General features: G+C 39.8%; 1 protein-coding gene across 1 annotated transcript in view; it reads right to left on the minus strand.

Moving 5' to 3' along the window:
- Positions 1-1,444: 1,444 nt before the first annotated feature.
- Positions 1,445-14,055, minus strand: part of LOC137282130 (putative ankyrin repeat protein RF_0381) — a 47,012-nt gene continuing 34,401 nt past the window's right edge. Inside the window, exons 7-12 of the mRNA XM_067813856.1 lie at positions 5,524-5,615; positions 5,159-5,203; positions 4,613-4,748; positions 4,327-4,340; positions 4,105-4,143; positions 1,445-2,772 (exon numbers count right to left, since the gene is read on the minus strand). Coding sequence (XP_067669957.1) covers positions 1,445-2,772; positions 4,105-4,143; positions 4,327-4,340; positions 4,613-4,748; positions 5,159-5,203; positions 5,524-5,615 — 1,654 coding nt within the window. The remainder of the gene's footprint in view (positions 2,773-4,104; positions 4,144-4,326; positions 4,341-4,612; positions 4,749-5,158; positions 5,204-5,523; positions 5,616-14,055) is intronic.

Raw genomic sequence — 14,055 nt, forward strand, 5'->3', positions numbered from 1 at the left:
ATCAGTTTGCATCTTAAACTCATGTATTGTGATAAATTCTTGTCTTGCTAATATTCTAGAACACGTCAATAACACATTGCTTACATAGTCATTCTCAAGTACTCATATATACTCGACTGATGGATTGATGCTTTTGGTAAGTTGTGTTAGATATAAAGGCTGGGCGGGACAACTTAGGAATGGCCACCGAGTCCTAACTTGACACACAGAAGGAAGCAAGCTACAAAGACATATTTCGTATCATTGGAAAGATTTCGAGGAGATGAACACGAAAAGTTCATTTGCCAGTGTGTTCACGTTTTAATAAGCTCACAAACTGGCTCTCAAAATGCATTTCTGCAGAAATTTCTGGCAGACTTTTTTTTCTGCAGAAATTTCCGGCAGAAATATCTTTTCCTGCACAAATTTCTGGCAGAAATATTTTTCCTGCAGACATTTCTGTTGATGAATTCAAATTATGGCTCACACGTCTTACATTGTTATTATTGTATGTATGTAGTATATGTCCGGTTTCGTCTCCTTTTCACCTTCAACCCATGTCGCATACAAAAGTAATGTAGGCTTATTGGGATTGGAAAATGCACCCCGGTACTGTTAAATTAATCTTGCACGACGTGAATCCACTAAAACGTTACAACTGTGTTATAATGAAACGGATGGGAATAATGCATAAGCCTTATAAATTGTAAAAGCTATAATGAAATACGGTTAAATTCACACTGTAAAATACTTGGTTGTCTGGCACTAATAGGCTTTAAAAAGGGAAAACGACATCATTTAACGAAAGTCTATATTAAATTATTTAACGATTGTGTTTAATCTTATTCAACTAAGATAATTCTTGTCGCGAAACAAAAAATATCAGATCCGTTGATCATGCTAAGTGCTTATTACTTGGAATAAACATGAAACTACCACTCATGCAGCAGTATCATTACTTATACTCTCTAATTTTGTTAAATTAAGATAATTCTGGTAGTGAAGTAAACAATTTCTGCCAGAAATGTCTGCAGGAAAAACTATTTCTGCCAGAAATTTCTGCAGAAATGCATTTTCAGAGCCAATTTGTGAGCTTATTAACACGTGAACACACTGACAAATGAACTGTTTGTGTTCATCTCCTCGAGATCTTCCCAGTGATATAAAATATGGTCTTTGTAGCTTGCTCCTTTCTGTGTGTCAAGTTAGCACTGGCTGGCCATTCCTAAGTAGTCCCACTCGGCCTTTATATGAATATATCGAACACTTTCATATTGTAAACTGACAACTTCGAGTATCTACATGTGTCCAAAGTATAGTAACATCTACAGATTGCTGACACGATATAATTAAATAATATTTCCCATACAACTAACGAGAATGCATCACACATACTGTAGATTAAATACATTATAAAATCATTGGTAGGTAGCGTGTGACTTGTTCTGTCTGTTCGTGCATCGTATCAAAGTACATCACTGTCACGAACACCAATAATGTTCTGAATATGTTCTACCATTGACACGTGTCCGCCCATACAAGCAAGATGATATACACTAAAACCATCACGGTCAGCTAGTGTCAGGTCCGCCCCTCTGTTTACGAGTAGGTCAAACACTTCCTGGCGTCCACATACTGCTGCCATCATTGCCGGTGTCCTGTGAGACTGTCCTCTACTATTGATGTCAATATGTTCCTTTGACAGAATTTCTTCAACAATGTCTTTGTTTCCTCCGATACAGGCCATGTGAAGTACGCTGTTTCCGTCTTTGTCCTGTTTTTTCATGTCACATTTGTTATTCGTAAATCTATCAAATATATCTCTTTGTCCATTCTTTGCTGCAAACATTACAGGTGTCATCTGGTTTTGTCCAGGACTGTCTATATTAATGAGACCCTCTGTCACAATGCACTTTACTATGTCAATGTGACCCCGAGAACAGCTTGTATGAAGGATATTGTTTCCATCGCGACAGGTCTTGTGTATGTCACACTGTTTACTCACTAGCAGCTGAAATACGTCTGTATGGCCAGACTCAGCAGCTAGCATCACTGGAGTCTTCCCCATACTGTCCTCTCCATCCACAGAAACAATGTTTTTCTTGAGGATGTGTTGCACCATGTCAACATTTCCTTTAACACATGCCATGTGCAGGATATTTTTCCCGTTCTCCTGCACTATTGGCAAGATGCAGTCCTTACTTACAAGCAGTTCAAAGACTTTTACATGACCAAAGTTGATTGCAAACATCAGTGGAGTCTTTCCGTTAAGTCCCCTGCTGTTAATATCAACATTGACTTTGGAGAGGATATGCTTCACAATCTCCACATTTCCTCCGATACAGGCGATGTGAAGGATGTTGTTTCCATCTGAATCAACAGTTGTAAGATCACTTCCGTTCTTCACAAGTAAGTCAAACACTTTCCGATGCCCAAACCTTGCTGCCGCCATCACTGCTGTCCTGTTACATTGACCTGCTATGTTGACATCAACTGTTTCCCTAGACAGAATATATCTCACTATCTTGAAATGTCCTTTGACAGAAGCCACGTGAAGGACAGTGTTACCGTCATCATCTGTCAGTGACAGGTCACCACCTCGTTTCACAAGGAGGTCAACTAGTTTTCGGCGTCCACACTCAGCAGCTATCATGACTGGTGTCCAGCCACACTTTCCTCTGCTGTTTATGTCCACCAGTTCGTGAGATAAAATTTGAGCAAGGGTCCCCCTTCTGCAGGCATTATGCAACATTGTGTCCTCTCGGCGGCTATCATCTAGATTTGCGGCTGAAACTACACAGAAATTAAAGAACCTTACCTGTAACCTTATAGTCATAGAGAAGCAATTGCTTCGTTCATTGTAACTGACACTACGTCTACTAACGTTTCATTTCAGCATCACAACGCACAGACTAAGAGAGAGTGGACAGCTGCAGCCATAGAAGAATATATCCAAACTCTACTGACACAAACAGAAATACGAAAAGCATGAACATCTTTTCTGTTCTTTTTCACCATCCAAGGTTATATCCTGAGGGTATATGATTTTGTTGGAATTGGTTTCAGTGAAGTGATAGCACATCTTGCATGAACGTATTAATTGTGCACGTTTACAAGATACTAATTGAACAAGCCCGCTATGCTTTTGTCATCAGGATTACTTAGTGCCAGTAACATGTCTTGAATGTTGGCCTCATTACATGTGTTTTTGTCCGTTTATGAGAAAAGTTTCCTGTCCACTAGAACAATCAGTATAAAACATGTTAGGATTATTCTACACAAGCATGAAATTTAAGTTACTGCTGTTTAAGAAATACAGTTCGTTCTACCACCATGTATAGTGTAATAAAGCACACTTTCGCCCTAAACTATTATAGTTAAAGCATAAAGTTTCTTTCTAAGATGCCCTATTTAATAATGTCTTAGCCTAATTTCGATTACTGTATGACATAAAACAAACGACGGTGTCTGTGACCTAAATTAAGAATCCTCGCACAGGGCTAACTGACGCGCTGTTCTCTTGGCGTGAAACAAATGATGAACAGTTTGGTGACGGTTTATGTTCGAGTTAAATATCTCATCTAGATCATTTTAATTACATATGTGAGTCTCTTAAACCATACAAGGCAATATGACCGTCTCATTTCTACTAACAACGAAAGTTTAGATCAGTACAATTAGCCGAAGGTGACTAGTCATGCGACATTCCTCGACTGCATTGTGGGAATGTAAACACTGAAAACATTACCGTGTCTTTGTACAATTTTGAGTCGAACTATAAGAAATTTTATCCTTCGGAAAACATAAACGTAATGTTTCCACCAGTGATGTTAGCTGTGTGATGCAACTGCAAAGCAAGAACTGGCATCTATCGTGACGTGTGACGTAATGCAAAAAAAGTTCGATTACGAGGGGGCAGACTGGATGGCGCAGTGACGTCAACACATTGTGACGTAATGCAAAAAGAGCACATTATCTTCTGATAAAGTATTGTCGGCGCCTTTGGTCGCCTTTCAGACCTTCGTATTATACTTTTGGTCATGTGACAAGGATTGTTTACCTTACAATACTATTGCGCTATGGGCCATATAGCCTGAAATATGGAAGAAACCTTACTGATCGTACCTGGAAGTAGTGTCTGGCCAACCTCAGGGTCAGGCTGACCTGAAAACATCAATAATAACAAGGAAAATATATTATATGCTGCAGTTCTACACCGTCCATGCAGACACACATATTCTATGTTCAAATATTCCATTAGTATAATACTGAACATATCCAAGCTCATGTATGATGAAAGATGACACTACTGCTGTTAATATATGATTGCAAGCTGTATTTACTCACCCCTCTTTTTATGCCTGAAAACAAATTTGGAGGCAGTTTATAACAAACCTTCTCTCATAAAATGAATATATTATTTATGTAAAGTGAAGCATAGATCTGAAATGTAATTAATGTTCTTACTACAATGCTGAATTAATGCACCAATTGATGATCTTTACTTCATGAAAACGTAAAACGTATCGCTACCTTGATTTTATATTGAGTTTTTCTTAGTGAAACAACGTTTTCGGAATGATTTTGTTTTCATGAAATATTTCACCTTTGTCAAGTGCTATATCTTACTTACCTCAGGTAGACACTTACTGCAATCACAATGACGACACTTGCTGTGACAGCTATTGACAAGGACATAGCTAGCACTGATTTATCTGATGGAGGTTGTGTGGTGGGAGTCTTCCTTCGCTGGGTGCTGGGAGTACCTGCTGTGGATACAAAGTAGCGTGATTTATCATGACACCAAAAGGGACATACTGTGGTCTATCATTACACTAATACGAACACACTGTGATGTACCATGACACTATATGGACAGGCTGTGATTTTTGATGATATCAATAACAACACACTGTGATCTGTCATGGCACTAATAAGAATACACTGCAACAACATCTTCATTCTATATCAACAGTGCAAATGTTGAAGCTATTACACATCCACTATCATGATGTGACATACCTTGATTCGTTATGACACCAATAATAGCTTCCTGCTAATATCTTAAAAACTAGTAAGGACATTATGCCATTCAGCATGACAACTAAAAACAACACTGCAACAAAATCTTCATTTTATGACAACATTGCGAATGTTGAACCTATGACATATCCTCTACCTGACGTTGTGTCTTCTTCGGGAGTCACAGTTGTTATGTCGGGAACTGAGGCCAAGAAAAGAATGAAAATTAACATGAGACAAAGTGAACAATGGTCTGAGTGTTTGTCAAGAAGTGAGCACCTCATTTGGACACACTTTGCAAACAGAACCAGTCAAGAAATACTTTTCCAATATTGCAAAAAACGTCCCAAGTGTGACAGCTAGGACAATAACATATGACTTGTTGACACAATGATATGTTCTTATATATATCAGTCAGGTCGAATATATCTCAGATGTATCAACTGCTAACACATACGCTTTGGCTAGAACCTATAAACAAGAAGAGAAACTATGACCACATTCCAAATGTGTTATGCTCACCAGTGTCACAGAAAGGGCCAACAAAGTTGTCAATACAGCCGAGGGTGCAGTGCCCATTTTGCTGATTACAGACATTTTTCGAGCAGCTAGTGCTGCAAGTGTAATTGCAATATATGCCGTGCCAGCCTCTGCTACATCCCTCAGGACACGTTCCGGTGTTTAAGTCACAGAATCTGTCAAATGTATTCCGTGGAACAGCACATTGTGAAGGACAGGACTTGTCACACAGTTCTCCAAATGAACGAATGTCGCATTCGGCAACGGTGAACGCCCTAACTGCTAAGCAAATAAAAACACACAGAAAATGATCACACCGAAACCAAACGAAGGTTTTCGTACAAATAAGAACATTTACATGAAACATTTGCCTATTTTGTAACGCTACACGATAATAATATTGTTTGGAAAGAGAAACTTCAAACATCTCAAACTCGCCGGACATCAGATCACAGAATAGATATAAGGATTAGCCTACATATTGCAACGCCTCGAGTGTACTCTAACACATATGTTATTATTAGAGAAACAGCTATCACCAGTTAATGACTGTGATGACATATTGTGTCAAGAAACGGGTACGTGTCCATGTTTACACATGTCGGTGTGTCACAATCGTTTAGAAAGTGATTACAAAGCGAGAGGAGAACAAATACAACAGAAGAACGTGTAGGACTGGATTCCAGTAAATGGAGAGTCATTGGAGAGCTACTGTCATGTGATGACATAGTTACTCACAGGATAATATGATGACAATGATGGTAAGGAACATGGTGACCTTCTACACTGTAACAGAGGAAACGATAATCTGGTAAGAATATACGTGTCCTGCTGAGTACTGTAGGACATTGGAAAGTGGTAACGAGGAAGCTAACTTATCTGCAGTGCAATGGCAAAGTTTGTTAGCAGATGTTTTCCTTACTTGAAGTTATCTCTTCAGAGTCATTTGTCTTCTATGAGCATGTTCATTACCATGCAAGTATATGTTCAATTCAGGGATTGAGGAGGCTTGCAGTTTAACCATAGACACCCTCCTACTCGCCACGAGAGTTGCCTAAGCTTGAAGAAACATAGCCGTGATATCCTGTGCTAGTCGTAACAGGTAATAAGGTGGATTTGCCGATCTGACTGATCCCGCTGCACGACTTACTGGTGGACGTTTAAGTGTGGACCAATCAAGATCAATTATGGAGCTCCTGTCAGAATTCCTTGAATCAGAGGAAGCAGTCAAAAAGCAACTCTTCATTCCACCCGGCGAATGAAGGAACGTGTAAGTTGAGACTGTTTGCATGAACTGTCTCTCTAATGTTGATGTTAGGTATCCTACGACAAAACATGACATTTTTGCGGTTGATAATGCAATACCGGCTCTGATCCCAGGTGTCGAACAGGCACTCAGTGATGTATAGAGTCCAGCTTGGCGTGTATTAAAGTGTTATTAGTTGTAGCAAGGGTCTTGATATATTTGCCTGGTGCATCAGTATACACTGGTGTGAAGGTCTTCATCGCTGATAAGTGTATATGAAAAGCCCTTGTAACAGAAAAAGTACGATCACAAAGTACGGAATTTGTAATTCAGGAGAGTGATGTGGCGACTGTGGATTTGAAAACACGAGAGGAAGTCAGGACATGTGATCTTATTAGGCTGTAACCAAAGACTGTTCTGGAAGATGACGGATAATTAATACTGATTGTACACTAAGACTAGGACTTTATTTGTAAAATGCCTCACAAACCAAGCATAAGATGGAAATAAGGAAGTCATATGACGTCATAAGTTGAACACCAACTACTTGACTTAATACACTAAAAATGAAACGGCTCAAGGCTTGGCAGGAAATATATGGGCAGTTACATAGATACCCCAAATCACTACTTACAAGTACAAGCATAAATAATTCTGAGCTCGAAAGACTCATTGTCTAGAACCTGTTTTGAAAGAGGACATAGGCAGTACAGACATTTTTCAAAAGACACATGACAGCATATGTTCGTCATCTTAGTAGTAGCTATAGATTCTCTCAAACAGGAACACATGCACAGGGGCTGCCCTGATACTTCCTCGTCAGGTGGGAAACGTAGACGTGTAATATGAACAATACGCCACTCAGTGACAGTATGTGGACTTACCGAGGACTAGAGTACTGCACAAATTACACACGTTCCAGTTTGTACTCCATGGTGTGACAGTCAGACTAGATGAATATGTATCAGGATACATGCCATCTCTGTTTTACTGCGCGGCTTCCCAGGTGGGCAAGGACGGGTATTGTTGACAGTCAAGGAAGAAAGCGTCTGGTATCCATACAACTGTGCACCCTGGATTTTGTTGTTGCATTGCAACTATTTTTATCTACGATTCATGCTTTGAATATCTTGACCTGACTAAGGTACAGCTGAACTGCACACACCTTCCTCATACTATAGCATGTGTATAGAGCTATTCACATAGACGTGTACAAGATACAAACAGCTAGATAATATATGTGCATACACCATGTGGGTTGACTATGGGGTCAATATCTAGGGTTGATCAATCTTCCATAGAGGCTGGTTATCAGATAACAACCAAGGGCGGTTATCTACATAACTCTCGGTGCGATACTGGAAATGGGACTCAACTTCGCCTCACCTTATTCCCAGTATCGCACCTCGAGAAGGACTTTTGTCTTTTTAGACCGGGTTTGAAAATCCTATTCCTCTGCCTCAATGTTTTTGTTGAAAACATCATAAACAAGTACATAAAAAATACAGAATTATTCAAACAAGTTTATTGTCTACAATATCCGCACATTGCAGTTGATTAATTTGACCCGGCGGGACCTTCCCCTTCCGTTCGTCTCACGGTCACTGGAATCATCTGAAACATGAAATAGCTAGTTTGACATGATTGCTTATAGGTATTCTTGTAATGAATGTTATTTAAGAAAACAGCTAATTTTATGAATCATAAATTCTTTTCACGAGCAAATGACAGTTAGCAACAAATGGCTCAACGTGAATACCCATATCATAATATCTTGGAAGGAACCGTGAAGATGTGGTAATAGGTATCGTATTCTGACAGCCACAACTGAGCAAGACACCAGAAATGGGCCTCACACGTTGTACCCATGTGGGCAATCGAACACGAACCACGAAGCCACCTCACAGCCCCGAGTAGGAATACAGATACGACAAATGCTACATCAGGCATGCCACTTACCAGATACTCAGTGACGACCACTTTCCTTTCTAATCAGCTGTATATCTATAGCAGCTGTAGAGCACAGCGAGTGGTAGGTGTCATGTCCCTGCAGACAAGCGGCCTCCCACGGCTTGAGGGATGTACCAAACTTGTTGCAGGGGTTTCTAAAGGAAAGTCATGTAGAAAGTGTCGTCCCTCCCTTAAATGATAAATGAAAGCAAATTTTAATGAAATTTCAGTACATCCATTATCAGTTTCTTCGTTAACATATTTTAAGAAGCATTTCAATCCAGAAATTATCAGGTCGGCATAAACGTGTGATGTGTTTTTGTCCTTGCAATTTTGAAATCATGGTATAAATGTAATGTAACTGGTCCGAGGTTAACAGTTTCGCTTGAACCAAACGTTTCTGTCTTGCATATGTCCAAAAAATCTTTTCTCTTAATAATTGCGAAAATAGTTCCATCATGAGTTTCCAATTGAAAAAAAAATACTTGAAAACTTACCACTTTCGGGCTCCTCTTCATCTACAGCTTGCAGAGGTGAATGTGACATCGATCTCGGTCTTCACTTGGGTAGATCCTCAGACATTTGGGCTTCACTGTGAGATGTTTCAACCCACCCTGGTTAGTCCTAGACATGACTTCCATATATTACACATTCTCCTCTCCGTCCTTCTCTTGAAGTGTGACTGATTGTTAATGTATCACTGGCCACAGTGCTCGTCGCCGCTTCTCAGTGCAAAATGTTTCCCGTTTAGGTAAATAATAGTTCTCAGCAAGGTACCAGCGTCGTGGTCCCCCAAATCCTCTTCTTCCAGAACATATTTTCTTCTTCCGGAATAAATGGTTGAGCTTGGCGTGTGCTGTTCAATCAACACCCTCACGAGTCTGCCATCGAGTACTTCCCGAATATCTTTGAAACCGGGGCTTCGTAGAATATTGAGAATGACCTTTGTGTTTACTCGTAGGTATCCTTATATCACCATACATAGTTTTAATAGGGATGTCTCCAGAGCTGGAATCACTTCCTTGTTTGCCGTAGTGTATTGGCTGTGACGTGTTATTGCGCATGCATTAAAAATAACAGTAAAATGCATTTACTGCCCATTTGTTGTGTTTCAGAACGGGATATCTTGAAAGTAGAAATCTGTAATTGGTAATTGGTTCACGTAAACGCTTGGTTGCTTTCTCCATCTGTACCAGATCTTCTAGCTCGATCGGCACAAAGACCATGAACACGGAGTCGTCTGGTCACAGTCTGCTGACTGGATGACGTCACCGTGACGTATCAGTTCCCTAAGTGAAACACCTGCAAATACCGGTCCTCTTTTTGAGTACTGACCTTCAGTCTACCACACTTTGGCCTGTTTACAATCTGTAGTACATTAGACGTGTGACATTTGCAGCATCCCATCACGCTCATCCATGATGCACACATTTGTATCAGCCTAAAGGATTCAGACTGACAAAAAATGGGATAGAAACCATCACAGTGTATTAGAATCTGTACCCGCTGACGAACGAGCCAAGGATGTCAGAAACTTAAAACTGTCGTGTGAAGATCTGCCTTCTGAGTGTACATTGCGGGTGCATTGGTCAGTCATTGGTCAGAGTTTAGACTCACTAGTGTACATGTAGCCACTTATTTCAGTCAATAGCTCTAGGCCAGATTTTGCAACATATTCCATTCTGTTTAAAGGTGCTCTTTACACGTGAACTGACGAATTTTAATTAAAAAATCATAACGTTGAAAAGATTATTGTAATGTGTTCATTAAATGATAAAATTCAGCGAAAATCTGCCAATTCTTAGCAAAAATTTACTTCAAAACACAGCTGTTCACGTACATGATATCTGCACATGCTTTTTACCAATCTGATGCATGATCCTCGTGCAATTCATCTGCCTGAGGTTTGCAGTTGGTTTCCCAAAGCCAGTGGAGAAATGTATTTTCTATTTAACCATATATACACATCGCATATAGTGAGTGTTTTAAGTGAGGCTAAACTTTTCACGGGTAGTATATATGTCAGTTGCCAGAAGTTACAAGCCAACAGATGTGGGATATTTAACACAATATGAATTACATTGGGTCTTCTCGGATGCCCATGAACATTGATATGGGGCTTGTAGCTTACCTTTGGCTTTGCAGCCCAAAGGATGAAACACTTTGTACTTTGTACTCTTATCACTTCAAGACCCGTGAAGGTCCCGGGGTAGAATAGGCCTTCAGCAACCCACGCTTGACATAAAAGGCGACAATGCTTGTCGTAAGAGGCGGGTGCCGCTCCTAACTTGCAACTGCAGATATTGATGATTCAGTGTCATCTTGACTGAAAGAGATTCTCTGAACTACGGCCCTGTCCCGAAATAACCATACGCATTTGAGCTTAGAACAGTTGATTGCATGAATAATGTTTTTCATTTAGGTCAGAGGTAGTCAGTTTAGCTGTAGTCATTTCATCATTAAATACTTGATGCAAACACATGTTAAAGACTATACTAATACTAACTGCAAATGTGTCGTGTCACGTCATTGTTATCAGCAGAATGTCCTGGATTGTGCAGTGAAGTTTCACGTTGAGATACTATGAGTGGCTGTGGAGCCACACAGCCTGTGATCAATCACACAAGCTTTCTTTCCTTGTAATCTAACTGTAGTACATCGCGACCTGTTCCGGGTAACGCTGACATCGTTGTCACGCAGCGTCGAGGCATGCGAAATACGACCCGTCCCTGCATACATTCTTTTATATCTGGTGATCTTTGTCCTTTGCTGATAAATCTCTAGTGACGTGTGCTGTCACTGATATCTGCACACCACTCTGTTTTGTATTGACCTTCTAGTGATAAACATTCACACTGATGTGAATAGTTAAAGGGAACTGTAACTTGCAGTAACGTTTATTTGTTATTTGTTGTTTTCACAGGGACTTGTGTTGTAGTGAAACATGTTTTAACCATTACCTGCCCCACGAATTGGAGAATAACAATTATGAGACCATACCTTTCTCATGGTTAGAGCTACTATGTGTATGAGCCATGTTCGTCGTGAATATGTTCTGGTCAGAACCAGGTTTCAGATGAGTGAAGACGACGTTTCTGTGCCTTTCATGTCAGTCTTATATCATTTTTTTTTACAAATACGTTACATGCAGCAAACTTTACATTATCGTTCAACATTTCCTGCACGCTTGTATACGTCCTTTTCTAGTGTTTATGATTTGAACTGAGTGACAATAAACATGTGACTTAACACCATATGGTATGGCTTTACATCTCTGGCCTACCTCTTGAAACGTCGTGTTGTCAACAATAGAGAAGTTATAAATCCATACCATATCTTGTCACGTTACGTTCCAACTTCTAAATGGTCACCAAGCACTTGAGTGACAATGGTCATGCATTGTGATGACGATTTCCAAGTCCCACCACATTCCCCAGAAATTGTAAATGTTTTGTAAAGGGAGCGCTAATACAGCTGTCAGATATCTATACTGATCGATATCATCACGAACCTGATATCTGTCTATAGAACAAACTATGTGACTTTTGTTAAACGATTTTGAAACACCTTCCATTATTTCTGTAGATAGCAAAGAAGGAAAATATTTGTGGTCTGAGGCCTGATGGGATGGCGACAATGGAAGACTTTGCATATTAATTGACAGGAACATTTGAAATATGTTTACAGTCGTGCCCCGTTTATCCGAACACTTGTGTTTTTATTGAAATTGTGTGGATAAGCGAATTTTCGGACATCTGAATCACGGGCCATATGTATAAGAAACGTACAAAGAAATGAACACAGTAGGCATCAGACACAATCTTTATTGATTACGGTACATATAAACAAATATCAGTGCATATAATGTATCATACCTGTTCATACAGTTATGCTCGCTTGAAGAAATCAGTCATAGCCTTTTGCATTGGCTGTATAGAAAAGCGACAGGACTTTCGTCGGTCAGTTCGTCGTTGTCGACATTCACAGTTTGCAACTTGTACACAGGATCGTAGTAAATCGCGAAGTTCCGACAAGGCCATGTCTACTTGTGGGTCCTCGTTTGATTGGATAATATCCACATGACGAAAGCGGTTAGCAATTGTCTTTTCGCTTACAGCTGTCCAGGCATGCTTGATCATCCAGATTAATTAGTTATAGTGACAACAAAATTGACACGCCTCAAAATTAACTCAATGTCAATGTGCTCAGCCATCCGGATATACGAGACAAAAATGCACATAATTTAATGTTTTGTCTGTGAGAATGACACGTTACGGAAAGCGGATGTCCGGATATGTGAGTAATTTTACAACGTTGCTTGAACTTTTAACATAACTCTGTTTTTCATTTTTTCATGAATCTAGTTTAATTTTCTAATTGCATATTGTTTTTTTTGTGTGTGAGTGAATGGAAGCATGATATTTAGTCATATTGTTTGTATTGTGGTGAATGTATGTATCACTACACCGCAAGTGACTTGTTCATGTGTGTATTACCTAAGATGGCTAATACTGAAGCCTTTTTAGAAAGGTACGGGACTACGTTTGTGAAGGGTTCGGTCCTCGGTGTGCACAATGGGGTACGTCATATCAGAACTGGAGCTACTGGCCCAGTGAGTGCGGAGTTGTGACGTATGTTTGCCTTATAGGCCACCAGTGGTGCACTACACATGCCCACTGGCTTAGCTTCATAGTCCACGGGGAACACTTCGACATAAGCCATTACGACATCAGCCATTTGTGTCAAAACCGTAAATGCACTTATGTTGAGGGCCAATCTGCTGAACCAGAAAAAATAAAGTGCATTGACCTGTTTAAACAGAGCTATGTATAGAGGCCATGCATTTTCTCCAGACTGACTTTTGGTATTGAAGTTGTAGATGAATCAACCAAAAACAAAAGAATAAACGCAGGATACGTGAAAGATGCTATATAAGACAGTGACAATTGGTTGTTACTTAGTGGGTATTCACAGGACATAGTGTACAGCAATAATGATTTCATTTTAACATAACGTTACCCAGTGTGAGTCATTAGCAAGCAATCCACGTATAATTCTCCAGTATCAGTGCACAATTTCAATATTTTGAATAGGAATGCTCATGTTTTTGCTAAAACATGACTCGGGGTCTAACTGATCCTTTCTGTAGTCCCCACTCTGTTTGTCAGTCAGTTTAGACTTCAAATGTTCACAGATTTTGCTCCCATGCTGAATAAGTTTTCTCTTGACAATACCGGGGCTTTTATATAGTCATTTTGATAGGCAGCTTCCTTGGTCATTTGTTCAAGTGACTGCACAGCCCGACTTGAAAGTTTGATTCCAGCCGGACTGGTCGCACT

This window comes from Haliotis asinina, chromosome 4 (assembly GCF_037392515.1).
Source record: "Haliotis asinina isolate JCU_RB_2024 chromosome 4, JCU_Hal_asi_v2, whole genome shotgun sequence".
In the NCBI taxonomy this organism is placed as follows: domain Eukaryota; kingdom Metazoa; phylum Mollusca; class Gastropoda; order Lepetellida; family Haliotidae; genus Haliotis; species Haliotis asinina.